We start from the raw sequence: 21,994 nt of genomic DNA, 5'->3' as shown, positions 1-21,994 counted from the left end.
TAAAATCTATTCTTTAAAATCAATGGCTTTAGTTGTCTTGTGAAACAACCACCGATTCTAAAGTATCCAACTACTGAAAGTTTATTTATCTATAAATCTTTTTTTAAAATCATGATGAAAGACTTACTAAGAAGTATTCATGGGCAACTAGCACAGCCAGCTCTAACTGAAGAACATACATGTGAGTAGTTTACAGTGCTATGGAAGAACACACTGTATTATGCATGTATGAGCTGTCTGCCCTTACCTGAAACACTTAAACATAAATAACAAACTCCAAAAGCAACCAAAATGGAAAAACAGGCTCAAGTACCAGCTCATTTTATTGTTATTGTCACTGCACTAGCATAAGCATCTCCTCTGTCATTAGTAGAAACTAATATTTGCATTTGGGCTATCTCTATTTTATGTGCAATATAAAATTCCAAAGTAATAGCTCCCATAAACATGTAAAAACCTCATGAAATAAAACTCATGAAATATTGAAAAATAGCATCTGAAATGTAAAAGTTACTTGTCCAATAATTAACACCTTACATAGTATTTATCACCTTCACTTTAAAAAAAAACAAACAGTAGCAAGTATTTTGTCTGTATTTTATCCACGTGGATAATAAAAGAAATATTCAAATTTTGCTTACAGAAAAGAAAAGATAGCTGGGGATATTCTGAAAATCTTGATGAGAACATTGGAGACATAAAGACAATCCTAGGGTTTGGTCACTAAGCGTAACGGAGGAACCACAACAGCTTTCCATGCAGGAATTACAGAACTTTACCTTTTAAAATACTCCACTTCTCGCTCTGTTTCATCCATTTCCACACTGTCTAAATCAATGTCTTTGGGTAGAAAAACATCATCTACAAAGGAAAAAGGATTACATTACATTAGATTTCACAGGGGATGAAGAGAGAAGAAAGTAAGAAAAGAAGCTGATTTTTTAATTTTTTTTTTAAGAACTGTCTGAGCTTTTTAGACCAGTGATTATTCACATTTAGGCTGAATTAATACAAATTTGTCATTGAAAATGTGTTCTTAAAAACCTCAGACTATTATCTCTGCTCAATCTCTCAAGGAGTTACATTGGAAACAAGGAAGAGACAAAGTAACAGAATTTATTGATCACATGGATTGCAAAAGATGCGAAAAGCCTGGAATACACATGAGAAACATCAAATTATAGGAAGAGGCAGGTAGGAGATCGTGCTTGACTGCCTGAATTTCGATGGCTTTGCTACCATAAAGGCAGGTTTAGAAAAGACTGAAGAAGTTGTATTTCTAAAGAAAAAACTTAAAGAATTCTGGTTTTGCAGAACTTCAGTTCCCCTCTGGGACATCACAAGTTGCTTGTGCAAGTCACACTATTTGTGAGCAGGATTCTTTTCCAAACATTATTCTGATATTTTAACATGGTCACAATTGAGCATCAGCTACTGTAGCTACTGGTATACTATACTGTCCTGGTACTTATTTTTCTTGTACTTTCTATCATAGATACTTCAGAAAATGTGATTTGCAGCAGAAACCAATCGCTTTCCTCTTTCTTTTAATTCTCCCTTTGCATCATGCACCGTTCTCCTTTCTGAGGCAGACTCAGAACACATTCCAAAGACAGCAAGACTCAAAGCACACAACTGAAAACACCTAGCACACAGCACTACTTTCCAGAATCCTTGGAACTATGAGAGCAGATAACTCTTCCCTAAAGACTTTCCTGACAGCTCAAAAATTACGTATTTTTGCCTTGCAACTTACTTCTGAAGAACCTGAAAGCCCTGTGCTCCCTACATCCCAATCTCTTCAAAAAGAGGAGTCAGAATGCTCTGCCAGACTATTTCTTCAAGAAACTGAGATCATACCAGAAGCAATGTTTGATGACCTTATGTTTCTTCTGGAAACAAATTCTTTGTTGCCTCAGTTCTGCAATACCTGTACATTTTTCCACAGCTGATCTTTTGTGCCTTTGCTAGTTTAGTCCAGCAACCCAATATCTTGAAGAAATTACAGCCAAAGAAATTATTACACCATATTACACCATCTTTCTTTTAGTTCTAAAGACAACTACTCCAAGTAGCTACCCAGACCAGATCCAGAGAGTTGCACAATTACCTCTTTATAAAATCAGACTCATGTTTCTACATTTGAACAACAGCTTTCAGAAATTGTTAAATATATTTATATTAACAGCAGAAAAAGCATCTGTCTGTGTGTATCTACATACACAGAGAAAAAGAGAAGAAAAGATGCAAGAAGTGACCTAAATTCCTTCTACAGTATAACACTCATCCCTATGCAGAAAAGATTAGAGTTTTGTCTTACTTAAACGACCGGAATACACTGTTCTCTGCAAATTAAAAAACAACAAAGCAATCAAAACCTCATAACAATATAGTATTCAGAAGAACTAAAGTACAGGAGAAAAAAAGTTCAATGCTGTACTCAGGCACAGGCTGCCACTGGAGGATTGAGGTGCTACAGGCTTACCAGGCAGCACAGCAGCATGAACTGCAGTGTTAAGTCATTCTAGCAAACACGTCACTTGTGCACTGCTGCTCCTCAGCTGTGTGCTCTGAGCAGACATTTCTGTACCACAAAGCTGCCCCGACCACCAGCCCCAGGAGGGACCAAGTGCACTCAGGAACAGATCCAGCAGATAGAGCAGCCCGCTGCCAAGGCAAATCAGCTAGCAGTGCATGTGTTCAGCTGCTTTGCTGTCGGCCTTAGCAGCTTTCAGGAAAGCAGAACAAAAGAATGCAATAGAAAGAAAATTATGTCAGTGCAATTTGTTTGAGTTCACTCAAATTTCTACGCTTTTACTATTCTTATCGGGTGTATAAAACCTATTTCCTAGCACAAGCTGATATTCACATGGAGAACACACTCAATATATTTAATTAAACAACATTTCACTAAAATTTTCACGCTGGCAAGTGAAAAAAAACAGTAAATCGGTTTACTACACCTGTTAATGCAAATAGTAAATGAAAATAATTATTACCACTGATAAACGAATCGTTATTCTTCAACAACAAAATCCAATAATTTTCCTTGTGCACAGATTAAAACTATTTTAGACGAAATTCAACTCTATTTGAGGAACATCCTTGCTTTTACACAAGTTCAGAATGGAATTCAGCAAATTCATGCTTTAATATATGGAATATTTCTTAACAAGTACAGGCTTTATGGATGAGACTGCCTTTCTTAGCATACAAAACCTGACAAAACAGAGGCATATGCTACCTTACTCAAGCTTTAAAGCCTTCTACATCTCTTCACTAGAAGCATATACACATATCCTAAAAGGAAAATGCTATCTTTAGATTGTGCATCACCAGCGAGCACCCTGAAAAACAAACTGAAGTTACAGTGACCCGAGTTTTTCCTGACACCAATTTCTCTGGACTTTTGCTGTTGGATTTGTTTTACATTACCAGATTGAGTAAAAAACGATTTTAAGCTTCTGGACTTAAGTAGTAACAGTAAAAAAAGAAAACGAACAAGCAACTTCATTTTTCTTACCAATGGAATTGTTGACTTTGTCCCCTTTTTTCTTCTTGTTTTTCTTGTTCTTGCCTTTCGGTTGAGGAGAATCTGCAAGTATTAGCTTATTATTCTGCTGCTGCTCACTTGGTGAAGGGGATTCACTTGTGATGGGTGCTTTCTCTTCCTTTATGTGGTTCAACTGTTTTTTGTTGTTGTTGTTTAATTTCTTCTCTTCTTTTTTAGGTTCTGCAAGCACTGGGAGCTCTGCTGCTTTTGCTTTGGATTCTATTTGGTTTCTGGTTTTAGTCTGAATTTCAGTTGCTTTGGAGGATTCAACAGGCTTTTTCACTTGTTCAGAGCACGGTTTGTTTATTTGCTTTAGTTTCTGTTTGTTGTTTCCTTCTTTATGTTGATGCATAATATCAAGCAGAAAAGAGAGGGGCTCATGCTGCTTTACGCTCCCCTCTTTCTGATAAAGCAGTTTTGAGTCTCTAGTGTTCACAGCATTGGATGGTTCACAGCCTGCCTCTGAAAGCGGCCTCTGTTCTGTGTGATTCACGTGTCTCGACAGTGAACCAGAGGAGGTTTCTATCTTTTCTGATTGCTCAAGTGTACCATTCTGAATGTCTTCAGGTGCATTTGGGACAGATTCCTTTGCTGCCTGACAGTTTTGAGTAAGCACGTCCACCTTTTGACAGTCCTTATTTGTTCGCTCTTTCTTCTTTTTCTTTACAGCCCTCAACTGCTGAAGTTCTTGAAGCCGCTGTAGTTCTTGTTTCAGCCTCTCTTCTTCTTCCTCCTCTCGCCTCCTCTGCTCTTCAAGCAACTGGTGATGCTCCCTTTCCCTGGCTTCTGCTTCAAGTCGAGCCTTTTCTTCAAGCTACAAAATAACAATTAGATTACTGGAAGTGACACAGATTTTGAAAACAAGTTTTAGCTGTCATTACTCCTTTTCTGTGCAAACATTAAGTCTCAGAATGTTTGCATAACAAATTTATTTGATCCACAAGCATGCAGTAAAAAAAAAAAAAGCTGCCTTTTAAAGTACATTGAAATCCTTTTGGAATTTCTGTGACACACCTGACTGTTGTCAGTACCAACTGTTCATCTTCTCTTTGCTACTGCTAAGCTTAACTTCATACCAAAGATTTCTAAAATCACAAGAACAAAACGTTGAAAATGAAATTTCCCACTTGATTCTTTCACCTATTTGTGTATTACTGAGGTAACCGAAGTTTTTGTCATAGGTTGCATCACTTATCTGTTCTCTTGCTATGTATGCCAGCAGCTTCTCTGTTCCAGTGTTTAACATTAGAAGTAATCATTAAAAGCAACTCAAAACACAACAGCAAGCACATCTAAGATGCATTAAAAGCTGTCAAGAACAGTAAAGATGATGATATTTTGTTACCAGCAAGCTCACAACTAAATATAACAAAGATATAAAGGACTTTTACCAGCTGTTACTGAAAGTTCCTGAAACTGTGCAACATTTATCTTGCATGACAAGCAAAAAGAAAGCTGTATGCCGAGAACAACTGTATTTATATACTCTTCTCACACATTTCAAAGCATCTACAGAGGATTCCTTTTCCACAGTTATAGAAGTCATGCAAAAAGCCCCATCACCCTGTTACGGGAATACCAGGTCTTTCGAACCTATGGAAGCATTACAGCATGCAGAATTAGTGCCAGCAAACTAAGCCACATACACAAAATAGTTACTGTGAAGTCACATAACATGATTATCAAAATACAAAAACTTCCAGCAACAAACCTCAGTTGGTTTAAACAGTTTCAACTTCACACTTAAAATTGATAACTAAATTGCAATAAGAAAAGCAATTTTTCCTCTTGTTCAACTTAGAAAAATCATTTTCCTCTGTTAACTCAGCAAATGTTTTTGGAAAATAATTTCCTTATTAAATTTAAAAGGCTTTTTTTTTTTTTTTTTTTTGCTTTACATGTTTTCACTAATTTTCATTTGAAAGTGATATATTTTCTTTTTTATTGCCCACTCCTTTGCAACTTTGCACTTCACTCTAACTTACGATGGTCTTTGTGTCACTGTGAGCCCCTTTTAAGGTGCCCAATGCAATCATGCTACAAATATCAAAACTTGACTTTTCCACTTTCTCAAAAGCACTAATCTCATGTTTTTTGCCTTCCTACAGTCATCCATCATAACTATCATTCCAATAAAGAGACACTGATTTTCTAACTTCCTGCACTTCTAAAATGCCCATTCAGTGCAACAATCAGATTTTTATTTCTGAAACTGATTAACTGTGTGGGAAATTCCCACATAAAGATGACATAAAGAGACTAAGAACATGACAGCAACGTTGTGAGAACTCTTCCTAGTCTAAGTAACTTCTAAGAGAGCATCAGCAAAAGTAAGCAAGCCTCACTTAAGCAAACAGACAGAACCATCACAAATGACACAAAAAACCAAGTAGGCCACTATTATCAAGTCAGCACATGGTCATATACTTACAGGGAGGTCACAAAACATGCTTACAGATTCAAAAGTGTGAGGATTTAGGATAAACACACTCTTTTATCTTACCTTTCTTTGCTTATGTCTTGCTCGTTTGGCTGCCCGAGAACTGCTAACTGGTTTGGTTTCAGAGCTGTTTATGAACTGTAGCAAGTCTTCCACCTTTCGATGGTCAACAACACTTTCCCTTTCAGAGATCTGATCCGGTTTCTTGGGCTGTTCCTCCTTCCTTTTGGTCAGACGTAAACGAAGTTTTTCTCGCATCTCAGCATAATTTCTACTGGTTGGTGCAGCTGGTGGCTGAAGGACATCAGGAAAATATTTTGTGACTAAATCTAAATTTCACTGACCTAACACAAGATTTTGAAACTGCAGAGACCTTAAAAAAAACTAGGAGTTCAAACCAGAACACTGAATTCCATGTTGTTTGTAAGCATATCTGAAGGTGTATTTAACAGGCAACAGACGTATCGGGCTTGTTGCTAACTTGTGAAGTCTATTTCTTTAAAATACCTTTTAAATTAAGTCAGCACTTATCAAAATGCTCCACTAAGGTAGATTGTTTACAATAATAAAAACAGAGAATGCATTGTTTGGGTTTTCCTTTGATAAAAATGTTATTTAAACTTACACTGCCTGACTTCTTTAAGGATAGTTGTTGGGTTTTTTTTTAGTATCACGTTTAAATGAATACTTCAAGAACTGAGATTTCTATAGATAGAATTGCTACAAATACTTTTTTTTTTTTTTAATAAATCATCTTCTATTAAGTGCATTTTTACTTGAACTTACCACATTATAAATAATCACACTACCCTAGATAAGTGCACACACTCATGAAGATATCTACGTGGCAGAATGCCCATTTGCAGTTTCACAGTCAAACATGGGATCTGTTATCCAAGTTAACTGCTTGCTAAAGTGTTTTTTACATTTTACATTTTAGCCATTTTTATTACTTTTTATTTGCCTTCAACTGGTCTTGTTTCGATTTTTCATTTCAAAGAGGAAAATTAAGTTCTGCCCACACACTCAACTTCCTTTTGCTACTTATGTCTTCAGTGAGTTCCAACACAACTCCCACTTAGCTGCAGTCTAATAAGATCCATGCAACTGATGATACATTAATAAAACAAGCAAAATAAAATTGAAAATCCAGCAACTTACTCCGCCATGGCCGAAGAACTCACAGTAACAACAGTCACAGTATTTTCCTTCCTTCTGGTTTGTGGATGTTGAGGTACTTGAGCTGTGCTCTGAACAGCTGTCTTCATCTTGACTCTCCTCTCCATCATACTGCTGATGATCATAAGTGTTACTGTTCTCGCAGCGATGGCCCTCACAATCAGGATCACTGTGTGAAATTAAGTAAAAGTTGGTAAAAAAAAAAAATAAAAAAATCTGGATAATAATGGAAATAATGTTTGAAAGAAAAGAAACAAAAAAGCATACGGCTATATGTACATCTACCAGGAACAATGATTCTCAAACTGGGATGTCAATCACCAGTGATGTATCAAATTCTAAGGCCCTCATACAGTAGCTTTCAAAGGGAGATGCTCAAAACGAAGCAGAAAGAAAAAAGTCATGCATGGCAAAGTGAATTATGAAAAACTCATCAGGTGCCTCATTAGATCAGCAGCCTACAGAGTGAGTTGTGGAACTGTTCTTCTTTGTCTTAAACCAGGAAAAATAATTTCAGAGGCAGAAATTTTTAGCTTTAATATTGAATGGTTTTGAAACTGTCACCTGCCTTATCACTTGTGCACTGCACAGCTCTCTTCATACCACAACTTATTCCTAAAATCCCCTGGTTCTAGACACATTTTTTTTTCTCAACTTAAAAAATTGAGGATCAGCTAAAAACAAGATGGTGCCACAAGATCCTGTTTGTCACTTAATTTTTTGAGAGGGGAAAAAAAAAAAAGCAGGTCTCTTCAATAAGCAGTTACACTTTTGTAAGCACTGCTTTGTAACTGCTTATTGAAAAACCCTGCTTTTTTATCCCCTCCAAAGGGCTGCTTAACTATGGAACATATCGTGGTTCCAGAAGGACTGAATGACAGATCTGATTTTGCTGTAACTGTAAAGTATTTAATTTAAAGGAAGATCTCATCTAGTGTTATTACTTCTTTGTTCATATGTTAGCAAGGTGAAAACGCCATAACCTTTCACATGCCAAAATGTATGTGCATCTTCTTTCTGAAGCAAGAAGCTCACTCTTCCAGCTCCCCCAGAAAAGGAAATTTATCAAAAATTAGTGATCAAAACAGTGGGAGGAAAAAAAAAACCTGTTCAAATTCAGTATTCTAATTAGGGGAAAAATACGAGAAAACATAACATATAACAACAGGTAACTGCTAGTTAGCTCAAACTTCCTGGCTAGTCAGTCTGAGCAATGCACCTACTATTTTCTCTTGTCTGGAGAGAGCTAGCATTACTTCTGCTAGTGCCCAGCAGAACAGTGAGACAGCACATGCTATGGAACAACAGATACAACTCTGCCGAAATCAATGCTTTACTGATTCTATCACCCAAGCGCCAGACTCACCTGCAGACACTTGGTGGGGCACTTACAGAGCTGTCTGTGGTGGAAGTAGGAGGTACAACTGTAGTAGGACAAAGACCTGAATGGGGATCCACAAACCCAGGGGCTGTTGCAGCAGTTTTGGGAAAAGAAGGAGCAGCAAGGTTTGGAAGATGGGGTGTAGAAGCTGGAGACAGTGCAGCAGGAGACAGCGAAGGAAGCGATGCTAAACTGGTAGGACTATTTCGTGGTGCAACTGGTGCAGAATGTCTATGGTCCTCTTTATTAATATTGTGGAACACTTCACCTAAATTTGGAGGGGAAAAAAAAAACAACATTACAACTGGAAGAAATTAAGTCTCCAATTAATTACCCAAGCAGTCACTTAAAGTGGTAAACTTTCTCAGCCTCTCTAAAAACTATGTAGTACTTCCTGATCTGCCTACCAGGAGTCCCAAATCCTAATATTAAGATGCCTTAAAAATTTCTTCAAGCCAGGAATACAGAGATTAAAACTCAGGAGTATTAAGAACACCAACTAAAGATAATACAAACTACAGCAAACATACATAGAACTTCGATGTGTACTGGAGACAGTTACTAAAAAGTGTGTGAATTAGAAATCCTTACCTATTGATGAAGGTCTCTTAGATGATACTTTGAATTGGTTGCTGCTTGACTGCACTGTAGTAGCTGTGCAGGAGACAGAAGAAGTAGCAGAAGAGGTTGCCATGACAACTTTGTTAGCTTCCATAAAGGCATCCTGGAAATTGTACAGACATTTCTTCTTTGCAGCATTTTTCTTTTCTTTGCCATCATTAACTGCTGATCCTTCATTGCTAGATGTGGTAGGAAGTGCTTCGGGTCTTATTTCTGAGAGTGCTGGCGTTAGTATATCATTCCCTTCAATTGAAGTGCACAGAATAATTAAGTATCACAGAATTACAGAATTGTCTTTATGGTACTCAGAATTAAACACGTAATAATTTAGATAGGATGTTACAAGACCAACAAGGACACTTCGTTCAAGTTGGCTTAATCAGTTCAGCAAAGCGATCCCCTCCCTCCCAAGGACCTCTTGCCCAGAATACAGATGCAATAAAATGTGCTACTAAGTCTCAAAGCAGAAGTCAACAACCTTGAAGTTACAGTTTTAAGAATCCTGATATATGTGCAAACAAGTAGCAAAGATGCTACAGACCCATATACATTTATTGAAGAATTAAAATTGGATACTTTATTACATGCTAAGCATGTAAACTTCAATATCTGAAGTCCACATTAGCCATGCAACAATTGCAACACATGAAGTAGCAGCACATTCTTCTATCAACATGGTACGAGACATCTTTAATTATTAATGATTCCAGCTAACTATGGTAACACCTTTGTGATCAGACCTCCCACAGAAGCTTGCCACCAACCACCTCTTAGAAAAGGTACTCCTAACCAAGTCTGCACAAAGACAAGCTACACTACTGGTGAGGTTCTCTGTAAGTTTCTCCATTTCATTTCTTTTTAACATCACTTCAGTAGCTCGATACAAGCAAACAGCAAACCACTCTGAAAAATATTCAGACATAAAACCAGGCTTCCTTTTTCACACAAATTACATTTTACAAGAGCTTTTCTACTTCTTTGCTATGAGGTGAATGGAAAGGCACATACACACTTATTTCTCTATTAACCTCTTCTATTTAACTTCAACCATTAATATCTCCAAAAGCTTCCTGGCTTAAATCAACCTCTTTGTACATGTATGCCTCTGGAATGACAAGGTTTATTTCTGTGCAAGGTAAGGAAGAGAATGCAGTACCACATTACCAGTGCTCTTGCAATCCTATAGAAAATAAGCAGATCTTTGTGGCAGATAAAAAGCAACTTAAGTTCTCCCTGACTTCCAATTTCTTTGCAGTCTTAAACATTCAAGATGAAAATATTTCTACAGTGAGCAGAGGTGAAAAACATTGTTATTCTTTTGCCTTTGGAGTCCTATTTCTAAGATGTAAGAATATATTTTCCAATTTTCAGTCCCACTCAAGTAGAAATGGCAGCAAATCCCTGCCAGAATCCCATCTCTTTAAGAACATGATGATGAAGCCTATCATTCCTGGAAATAAGTGCCACATTCCACCGCATGACATAAGGATTTTAACTAGTCAGTGTCAAGTAATAACAAAACCTCACCAGGAATTGTATCAGGCAAAAACGTAGCAGGATTCCAGTTCTTGTCATTCATCATCTCTGATCCCCAGAGACTTATAAATTTAGAGCTATTCCAATCTGGAGTGCTCCCAAAACAGCTTGGATAAATATGATCTTGGAGAGATGCATTGAATACTTGATGCTTGTTTGAATGATTCTGAACTGGAGCTGGCGGTAATGCCTACAAAAATAGAGAGTATTTTCCTCATTGATATTCTATTTGCTTACACAGTCACTCCAACAGCAACATTCAAATCATAAATTGTTTCAATTGTGAAAGGCGTCATAAAAAGCTAAGGGTAATAAACGTTATTTCCCAGAATGATAAAAAGATCACTCTGTTGATTTTTAAAAGCAGATAATGTGTTACACAGATTTTATGTACAAGTGTGTGTTTTATGATCATAAACTTTTCCTTCAGGTTTTGATAACAGATGAATACAAAACAAAGCATCCTCCAAAAATGTTTGGGTTAATATATATTGGTGGATCCTCACTTTTCATCTAAAAAAGTACTTATGTCAATGTACAACTTAATAGGAATTATTATTACCTTCCAAAGCCCAAGATGCTAAAAGCAATCCTCCGTGACATGACAACCATTACTACACAAAGCAGCTGTGATAAAGGGATTACTAACACTTCAGGATTGGAAACAAGCACAGTAGAAAAACAAAACACTTATCTGAAAGCATCATTTTCAACTTGGTTCTATTTGTCTGCTTTTCTCATCTAGAAGTATTAACAGGTTCCTGACTTAAAACTTCACAGCAATGAATGCAACCTTCTGTTCTTAAAAGCAACCAAAAACAACAACAAAAAACCCCGCAGAAATACTTTTTCTGTTTTATAAAGGCAAGTTGTTGCTCAGGGTTCAGAGACCTTGAGCAGTGCAAGCATTATGTTCAATTTCCACCACATTTAAAAAAGCCAAAGGGAAGTGATTCTATCCTATTTCTGCACTACATTTAATGCAATGAAAAACCTAGACAGATGTAGATAAGTATCAGTTGAGTTCAGTAACATTTCAGACACTAACATCTAAACACAATGAAGAAAACTCATCATATACCCAATTACTCTTTTTTTAATCCAGACATTTTCATTATCTGACTGATCTGGAAGGCTGAAGCAGCTCAAGCATCCTCCGTAAAAGAAAACTTGCACATGCGGGTACAAAAGAAACATCACAGGAACAGAACAGCCTATCCATGATATAATGAACCAAGTCCTGACCTGATGGGGTTTATTAGCTGCTTTACTACCAGCTCTGCCAAATTCATCTGGCTGTTCAAATACAAAAGCTCCCTAAAGCTTCAGCTTCCATATACGTCTTTCTAGCTTCCACATAACAAAAACACACAGAGCCCAGCTGATTCAGGTGCTGTGCCAGAACTAGTAGATCAGGGCAGTACAACAAAGCCACTCAGTGCTAGCAGCTTGCCACTCCACATGGGGCTGCTGGTGTAGCCTCAAAAATACACTGCAGATGTTCCACCATGCAAAGATCTCTTGAAAAGAATGACAGCAGAGATAAGGGTATCACATGGATGGCAGCTTGAGTAGACTGCTACAAAGGGATGGGGAAGAATGCAAGAAGGATGGCAGAAGATGGTGCAACAATTTGGGATGTCAGAAGAAAGGCTGTAGGCTGTTAAGAAACGTCAACACAACACAACAGAGAAGGAAGAGGTAACAGTAAGATAGGACAAACAAAGCTGATGTTAATAGCGATGCTAAAAATTACTCAATGATCATCACAGTGAGCTAATCTTCTCTCCTTGCAACCACAAGATCTCTGGATCAAAAAAAGGAAGGTGAGAGGAATGCATCATAGTAACCAGTCTTTGCCCCTTTAAGCAGGGCTCATAGTTTGACTGAATGAAATATGTGAAATGGCACCACATCAATGTCAATTCCTAATTTTTGATTCATGCTTCCAAAAGGAGACACCAGGCCTTAATCCATGCTCTGTACCACTTGCTTTTTCATTAATTACATGCTGAGTCAAAAGAATTTTGCAGAACCTGCAAAAAACCAAGTTCTCTCAAAGCACAAAAATCATTTAAAAGACTCCTATGCCTAACTGTCTAAAAATAAAAAAGTGCTAGCATTTTGAACTAAAAATCTCAGAACATTATCGCCAAAATGGAATATTAAATTTTGACCTCCTATATATTAAATGAAGATTTAATTAGTCCTATTATACTGACGAAAGTCTCATTACTCTTCCCACCATTCCAGACCCATTTGACTCTAAATTCTTTCTAAAAGCAAGGAAATTATCAGTCTTCCTGTTGCAAACTACTCTTAGTTTTGCTGTGCAAGCCTTTCTCCAGTTCTGACTATGCCCCATTCCTCACACTTCACTATTCCCTCTAACAGGGAATCAGAATCCAAACAGACAACGATTTAAAAAGCAATGTTTACAGTTTTACTGATACTCAGTCACCTGCTAATTTATGCCAGCATACAGTAATTTCCTAGGATCGGGACACATCTACCTTGACAGGCTTACCTTATTGTGTGTAAAGGGGGAAGCTGTATACAAGGTGGGATGGATAAGTGGACGAGGAAGGTGGGGAATTGTATGCAATGGTATATGTCCATGGATATGAGGATAAAGATGAAGTGCAGGATGTGCAGGCTTTTCAGGATTCATAAACTGATGGCCAGCAGGCAGGCGCCCAGTTGCAAGTGCAGAGGCTGTTAGACCTGAAGCTTCTTGTTTGCAAACATGACATTCACAAGCATTTGGACCTTGGTCAGCCTGTAAATGCACAACAAAATACAATCAATGTACTTGACAATATAATCAGATAATTCTATACATCCTTTTTTCTTAATAATCATAAATACAGTTTGCTTTTGAATACATCTATTAATAAATCCAGAGCATTCGGAAAATTCCTTCATCATGAAAAAACATTAATTAATAAGTACTAATGGAGGATCTTCATCTTAGATAAGCATGGAATGCTCTCAAGATCAACATAGTTTGATACCAGATTTTGAATACCTCCTATCAGTGACAGTAAGATAATTTGTATCGAATTATCAAGGACAGGCAGGAAGAGGAAACCTTGATAACATGAGATAGTTGCTAGATTAATTCCACTATAAAAATGGAATTGGATGTTTATATTTCACAATTTCCCAAGTATATGGAAAAACAGTACACACAACAGTAGTGGTAAGGGCTGATTAGCTGACAAAGTTGGAAAAAGAGTTAGAGAGAGTTAGAGAGAGCATGGCCAGTAAGTCAAGGGAAGGGATTTTTTCCCTTTGCTCAGTGATTGTGAGATAAACCTGGACTGACGGGTCCTCAGTACAATAAATGAGGACACACTGGAGCAAAGGGTCACAGAGATGATTCAGGATTTAGAGCACACATCTAGGGAAGACTGAGAGGGCTGGGATTGTTCGGCCTCCAAGGAGAAGACTCAGGAGGATCTTACCCATGTGCATGAATACCTGACTCAGGGAGAGGAGGTAAGCAAAGATAAGAGAGCCAGGATCTTCTTGGCTGTATCCCATGAAAGGATGAGAAAAAACAGGCATGGATTGAAATACAGGAAATTCCACTCCAAGTGTTTATGTACTTATTCTATTGTGAAGGTGGCTGAACACTGAAGCACGTTATCCACAGCAGTTTTGAAGCCTACAATCCTTTGCGATATTCAAAATCCAACTGGACACAGAGCAGAGCTGAGGCTCCTCCTGAAGAATTTGCTTTGAGTAGGATGGTAGGACTAGACCACTGCAGAGGTCCCTTTCAAATTCACTTACTATGCAGCTGCCTTACAAATAAATGCATGCCTTCCTGGAATCTTTTACTGATCATCTTCAGACTCTAGTCTTTAAAGGACTCAGGTACTCTGAAAGAAAAGACACTCAGGAAAGAGCTGTGTCCATTTTCTTCTCTCAGCTTAGTACTCTTTACTACGACTGTCAACTGACATTTTACTGAAAGACAGTTTTACCAGAAGGAATACAGGAACACTTCCCAGCTATTACTTCTCCCCAGTAATGAGGCTTTACACATCTTTTCCAAGAAGCAACAGTAGCTTCTTAGCTTAGCTTTCTAGAAAAGAATTGACAGGTAGCATTTCTCTGCAACATGCATGCTTTCCTCTCAGAAACACATAACACTTCATCTTAACTTAGAAATACTACAGCCTTTGACAAAGGTTTTTTTCAAAACATGAAGATTTCTTAAACCATATACAACAAATGAATGAATTAGATCTATTAAGAGCAAATACAACTTTCTCCTGAAACAAGTATTATCACAAGCAACAAGTAATAATCTAATAACAAATTAAAAAGAGGAAAAATAAGCAAAAAAAGCAATGTGAAGATTCAAAATCTGATTCTGACCAGCCTTTGGGTACTTGGTATGAAAAAGGAATTTAAAGTGGAATTAAGAAGTCGATGGAATCAATTAATGACAGAATCACAGAATGGTTTCTTGGCAGAGACCTCTGAGCCTTCTGGGCCAAGCCCAGCCCCAGCAACACCACCCTGAGCAGGATGCACAGACTCACATCTAGGCTGCTTTCACAGATGCCCAAGGAGGAAACCCCTCAGGCTCTCTGGACAGCCCTGTGCCAATGTTACATCATGCTCACAGCAGAGAAGTACTTTGTGGAGTTCAGATGGAATCTTCTGAATGTTGCTCTCATTTGTGCCCAGTGCCTCCTGACCTGGTACTGGTCACTACTAAGCAGAGTCTGACTCCATCCTTTTCGCACCCTCCCTTCAAGCCTCTCATCCATCAGAATCCCCAGGTCCTCCTCCAAAGGGCTGCTGTCAATGAATTCTTCTCCAAGCTAGTGCACAAATCCACCAATGCACAAGATCACCGGAATGCGCAGGCATGATCAGCCCTTGGTGAAATAGTGCTGAGTGTCTCAGATCATCTCTTCATCTCCTACATGTCTTAATGTGCCTTCCAGGAAGATTTGCTGCATGATCTTTCTGTGCCTCTAGTTCACCAGGTCTTCCTATCTCACTTAAAAGCAGGAATGATATTCCCTCTTTTCCAGTCACTGGAAACTTCAACTGACAGCCATGATTTTTCAACGTGATGGAAACAGCAAAGAGATCCCCATGGACCTATTCGTCTTGAGGCTGAAGAGTCCCAGCTCTGAGCATCTCTTCAAAGAAGAGGTTCCCTAGGCCCTCCATCATCTCTGGCAGCCCTGTATTGCACTCCTTCCACGGTATCCAGGTCTCTCTTACATGAGAGGCCCAGAACTAGATACAACACTCCAGGTGTAGCCTCACCAACACTGAGTAGAGGGAAATGATCACCTCTTTTCAGTGCTGATATTCTGCCTAATGAAGGCAGGAAATTAGAAATTTCAATAGATGGTACAAAATGATCTCCAACACATCAGTGAAATGAATCACATGAACGCAGCATTACAAAGTAAATACTCAGCCTTGATAAAAAAAAAAAATTATCAGGCAAAAAAAAGTCATTAGGAGTTCTTCAGAATTTTTTTCCCCCCCAAAGCAAACAGAAAAAAAGCGTTAAATAACATCTTAGGGAAGTAACCTAAACTGTAGGGTGAAATGGAAGCAGACTTATATAATTTCAGCATCATTTGATTTTCTACAACAAATGTGAAATCTGTTCACCCGTTTCCAGTTAGCTTGACAAGCTAGATGTCTCAGCACATTTAATTACTGCATCAGTAAGTCATACATAGAAAAAAGATTTCTCAACAAGCTTGTTGAGAGAAGTTACAGCTTAATACTCAAAAGACACTAGAAAATCCTTCCACCAAAAGGCCTTACAGACATGCTAACCACAGGGGACACCTAACAGCAGCTCCCACCTGACTATCAACTAATCACAGAATTGCTGGGGTTGGAAGAGATCTCCAAGAGTTCATGAAGTCCAACCCCTCTGCTAAAGCAGGTACCCTACAACCTACCCTGGTGTCCAGCCAGGTCTTGAAAGTCTTGGCAGGAGGAGACTCCAGAACCTCTCTGGGTAATCTGTTCCAGTGCTCTGTCACCATGCCATAAAGGAAGTTCTCCCACATATTTGTATGAAATCTCCTCTGTTCAAGTTTTAGGTCACCGCTCCTTGTCCTATCACACCACCAAGAAGAGCTTGGCCTCATCCATTTGTCTCCCACTTCCTTTTAGATGTTTTTAAACATTTTCAGATACTTCCTCAGTCTTCTTTTCCCCAGGCTGAACAGACCCAGTTACTCAGTCTTTTCTCATATGGAACATGCTCCAGGCTCTTAAATCACCTTTGTGGCCCTCTGCTGGACTCCTAGGAGATCCCTGTCTTTTCTGCACTGGGGAGCCAAGAACTGGATACAGCATTTCAGATGTGGCCTCACCAGGGCAAAGTAGAGGGGGAGGATAGAACCCCTCAAAGACTTCCATTGGCGTAGAATCCTTTGTACAATAAGAGTGATTTTTAGAGTAACATTTCCTCTCTCAAAGTAGTAAACTCATGTTAGAACTGTAGGATAACTCAGATTGAAAGAAACATAAAGACAAGTCCATCAGATGAATTATTTTGATGGTCATAGAACTATTTGTTTAGCTGTTAAACCAGACCCCACTACCTGCTGAGCAGATACTCTGGGTAATGTTTCCTGTGTGTTTTAGTGAACTTACAGAAGAGAGTGCAACAACCTTGAACAAAAGCAAGAAAACAAAAAAAGAAAACATGCAAATACCCAAAAAAACACACAATAATAAAAAACCCACACATTATCCATACAACAAGCTACTACCCAGCATTTCAGCAAGGCAAATTAGTCCTCAGATGTGACATTAAAAAGCACCCATTAACAACATGCTCTCATTGTAATCCCCCCAACAGCAGTTTCACATAACACCAACATTTAACAAAGACCGAGCTGAAACCACCAAGATACATTTCTTAGTATCTGTTTTTCATTCATATAAGGACAAGATAGAAATCACCTCTATTGAAAACATCTTTAATATAATTAATGCGTTTCAGGTTGTGAAAAAAGGATATTACCTAGGACAATAGACAATCAACTGAAACATATTTTAGATATCACAGCTACCTACCGATAACTCAATATATTCAAGTTGAAGATATAATTCATATTGACAGTCAAATTTCTGATGTTACTAAAAGGTTGTATTTTTTTCTTCATAGGTTACAATACCTGTTGACTAGGGTAAGAAGGTGGTGGACTATCCATTTTCGCTTCATCTTTCCTTAATGCCCTTTTTCCTAGAGACATTTCCTCCTTTTGAGTCCCTGGTGGCTCACCACTACTTTCTCCATCCGCTTCTTCATCATCTGCTTCTGAGGAGCTGCTGCTAGTACTGCTCACCTGAGGAGACTGTGTAACATTAACTCATTAACATGGGAGTGAAGGACAAGCTTTTCTTCAGCAGTAAGATCCAAATGCCAGAAAAAAGACAATCTAAGTGTTGTACCTCATCTTTCAATGCCATGTTTTCATCTCCGCCATTTAGCTCACTGTGAATTCCATTCATGTTGGCTACCACTTCTGCATCATCGTAATTATTCAGTGGGTAGATATCAGCAAACTTTGCTGATAATGGTGCAACATCTTCATCATCACTACCACTGAGAGGAAAAGAGGCTTAGATAAATCCCAGTGCTTAGTAACCTCAGTTATTATGAAGAAAGTAGTCACCAAAAATAAAGTTGAGAACATCACTTGTATAAAAATCCCAATTAGGAATTCAACTCTTCTGAGTTAACTGACCTTACTTTTCAAATTAATAAATAAATAAATAAATAAAATCAAGCAATCTCTGTACACTCCTACTAGATACAGTGGCTTCATGCCAGAACAGAAAGCAAGATTCTCTGCTATTTCTGTGTAAGATATTATTCCATCAATGTCTTGTGACCAAGAAATCTACTGTCTTTGTAATGACAGGATACAGATGACCTTTAATTTGATGAAAAAATGCCAATGATTTTGCTTAAAGAAAGTGTGAAGTGACAAAACAATATAATACATACACAATATGTCAAACAAGTAACTTTAAGTAATCAACATTGAACATGTCAAAGTAAATCTTGAATTTCTCAACTGCAATTAGTTCCTAAATGACCCTTCACCTAAGTGCTTTCCTGTTAACCTGCTTTCAGTCTTAACAGAAGTCTTGTTTCCTCTTTTACAGTCAGCTAGAACATGCATGTTTTAGTACCCATTCTAGGGAAATGTTGCAAAGATTCTTTAATTCATGTTTTTACAGCAATCCAAAGCTCTTAAAAAACAGCTCTCACACTGAGCACCGTATCTTTTTACATTCTATGAGACACTTCACCAAAATTTAAGTGATGGCACCATAAGTCACGCTTCAAATGTGCAACAAGAACATAAAACAAGCAGGGTTAGGTCCAATACAAGAAATGCCTCTCCCTCAAGAAGCAGTGATATTTCCCTTTAAAAAAAAAAAATAATGAAATAGACTACTTACACAGTATATACTTGGATACAACTTGTTTATTTTCTGAATTCTGCATTCTTTGTTTCAATTTCAGCATCAAAGCTCATGAAAGTTCACAGAAATAGCAAAACATGCTTATGCAGCAAACTGTATTGCCACATAACCTGTTTTCAAACATGTCCCAAATTGATACAGAAACTCTAGTCCTGTTACGGAAGTGTAAACCATACATTGCAGTGGATGCAACAGGAAACTGAACTTAGTAAAGTCATTTCATCAGAAGCATCCTTCATCTGTGCTCCCATCATTCATCACACCACATTAACACAGTTCTAATGACAATTCCTTGACTGTACAATCATCATGTACTTCAGTAGCATTCCGACCAGTACTGAAGACTTTTTTTTCTCCTATTTCTTTAAAACATTCTTCTGGAATTTCACCTGATTAGAGACTGATGGCTAGTTCCGCCCAAACTGCATACAGAAGTCAATCCACCAGTTTTATACTGCCAGAATTATGGTGGAGGCAGAAGTCTGCCATTAGACTAAAGCCTCGAATCTCACTGTGATCTCAACAAAATAAGAAAGGGTGGCAAACACTTCTGACAGGGAGAACTCTTGATGCAATTCTCCAGTTAACACATCTTCAGGAAGCCTAATAAAAGCTTTTTAAGAACTAAAGAAAAAATACATCATAAGCAGCAACCATTACTCAAAGAAAAAATATCACCATTTACCTTGTTCAAATTAAGAAAATGTGCTATTTTAAACTGATGCCTTAAAGCATGCTTGTAATCTCAAAGCAGAAAAGTACATATGATGCATACATCTAGCAGTGCTGTTAAGTCCAAATCTTCGGAATATTAAAAAAAAAAATCAGGATTTTTGTTTCACAATGGATAGAACTGGACTTGGAGGATTTCTGAATTCAGTATCAGAATTAACTTATTTTCTTATAATTTTCTGATGTTAAAACAGAATTATCTAACAGTGGTCAGCCTGCATAACTTGCCTTCTGAAGTTCAATTCAGTATTCCAAATTTTTAAAACTGAGAACTTACAAAGTTGGCGCAGAACCATTGTCTGCGAGGATCAGCCTCGGATGTTGCTGAATTGTTATAGGTGAGCTGGAACCCGATCCTGAACTTGCTGAAGACATACTAGGTGGGCGGATCTCAGATAGATAATCCGGAGCTGAATCAATTTGCAGTGGTAACTGGTTAATGTGGATATCATCCGTTATAGGAGAATCCATGATGCCACACGTCAAAATGTGTGAAAGGCTGCAGTCATCACAAGTACATCTGTTCAAGAATTAAGATTACACACTTTTATGACCTTCAAGCATTCATTTGAAGTAACCAGACTCTTTCTTGTAATAATGTTTCCTTTTTTCCTCTAACACGAGAAATAAATCATTTATTACGATTTCAAGTTAAAAACATCTGCTCACCTTCTTCTATAATTACAGTTGGGACAGTCAGGCATGCTCAAACGTGATGACAGCATGTGCCTCATTGTATCTGTGAAGTTGTTCTCCCCAGCTAGTGCTTTCTTGTTATTAAGCTGAAGTAAATTATAAAGGCATTGTTTTAGTAGTGCAAGTCTTTCCATTAACAATTCAATAGCACATCTGATTAACAAATGGCATAATAAAAAAGGGTTCTTTGGGCAAGATATTTTAAAAGAAAGTTTTATCAAAGTAGTGTTTTAACCACAAGTTAAAAGATTCTAATTTACAAACAACACACTTTTGGCACTCAAACTTCAAAAGAAACTGTGTTTCTTCTATGAAAAAGTAAAGTAGTCATGTCCACCTCCTTTAGTCATTTGTAACTGCATCCTGCATGGTATTTCTGCTGACAAATACTGAACTTGAGCAGTTCTCATCTTGTTTCATGGTATGAACAAAGGACACAGATGACAAATGAAGAAAGAACGCAAACTCATCCTTATCTTGCAAAGAAAAAAATATTAGGACTAATTGTGCAGCCACAACTGGATAAACTCAAGCAAAGAAGTAGCTGCCCAAAATAAGATTTCACCACTCTAGTGAAAAAAAGAAAATCCAAATAACCCCCAACTGGCAGACGCCTAATCCTGAAAGCACTTAATTTCATTAGATACCTACAAACCTTAGGTTAAACAAGGATATGCCTAAGCTACAGATCTGACCCTTACCCAAGCAGCCATTTGCTTACAGCTCACTTAAGCCCAATTAGGATCAAGTAAAAAGAGCATTTTTCCTCAAGTCCTCTGAGGAGCCCTGTTCAACCGATGCTCTGAAGTTGCAGCTAACAAATGCTTATGTTCCATATAGACAAAAGTACTGATGACCTTTTTGAGCAATTTAAACTTAAGTTTACTAAAACATACAATCATACGCTCTAACTCATGACTAGCATGTCTTTCCATACAGTGGTACATGAACAGAGATCCAATCTTGGCTTCAGCCTAATCACTGTATACTATTATGGAAAGGATAATACACGCTTGAACAATTTCAGGCTAGAGAATAGAGTGTGTCTTAAACAGCAGATACAGAGAAGTACAGCTGGCCCCTCCCTGGCTACAGTTTAAAATCAAGCAGGTAGCTCTGCTCAAGCTTTACCCCCAGAACAAATTTAAGAGCCCTCTCCAGGATTCCCAGCTCCAAAGTCTGAATAGATGCAATCATCTTGCCCTGCTGCTGTTTCTCTCAATCCGCAGCTCTGCATACACAGGAGAATTTGATACATTCTCAAACACAATACTCCCTATCACATACATCAAGGCAGCTCTATGCTCAACGTTTTAGATCCCACTCAGAGGCACAGAGAATTCTCCTTCCA

General features: G+C 37.9%; 1 protein-coding gene across 2 annotated transcripts in view; it reads right to left on the bottom strand.

Moving 5' to 3' along the window:
* Positions 1 to 21,994, bottom strand: part of FAM193A (family with sequence similarity 193 member A) — a 98,744-nt gene that overhangs the window by 29,821 nt on the left and 46,929 nt on the right. For both annotated transcript variants that reach the window (XM_052683048.1, XM_052683049.1), the window contains exons 10-21: positions 20,617 to 20,729; positions 20,225 to 20,467; positions 18,172 to 18,325; positions 17,895 to 18,074; positions 13,238 to 13,489; positions 10,702 to 10,900; positions 9,145 to 9,417; positions 8,539 to 8,821; positions 7,155 to 7,341; positions 6,057 to 6,287; positions 3,524 to 4,367; positions 780 to 861 (exon numbers count right to left, since the gene is read on the bottom strand). In XM_052683048.1, the coding sequence (XP_052539008.1) occupies positions 780 to 861; positions 3,524 to 4,367; positions 6,057 to 6,287; positions 7,155 to 7,341; positions 8,539 to 8,821; positions 9,145 to 9,417; positions 10,702 to 10,900; positions 13,238 to 13,489; positions 17,895 to 18,074; positions 18,172 to 18,325; positions 20,225 to 20,467; positions 20,617 to 20,729 (3,041 nt within the window). The remainder of the gene's footprint in view (positions 1 to 779; positions 862 to 3,523; positions 4,368 to 6,056; positions 6,288 to 7,154; positions 7,342 to 8,538; positions 8,822 to 9,144; positions 9,418 to 10,701; positions 10,901 to 13,237; positions 13,490 to 17,894; positions 18,075 to 18,171; positions 18,326 to 20,224; positions 20,468 to 20,616; positions 20,730 to 21,994) is intronic.

This window comes from Tympanuchus pallidicinctus, unplaced genomic scaffold (genome assembly GCF_026119805.1).
Source record: "Tympanuchus pallidicinctus isolate F22 unplaced genomic scaffold, pur_lepc_1.0 scaffold2, whole genome shotgun sequence".
NCBI lineage: Eukaryota > Metazoa > Chordata > Aves > Galliformes > Phasianidae > Tympanuchus > Tympanuchus pallidicinctus.
The sequence above is the reverse complement of the archived record's forward strand: the minus strand, read 5'-3'. Positions and strand labels throughout refer to the sequence as shown.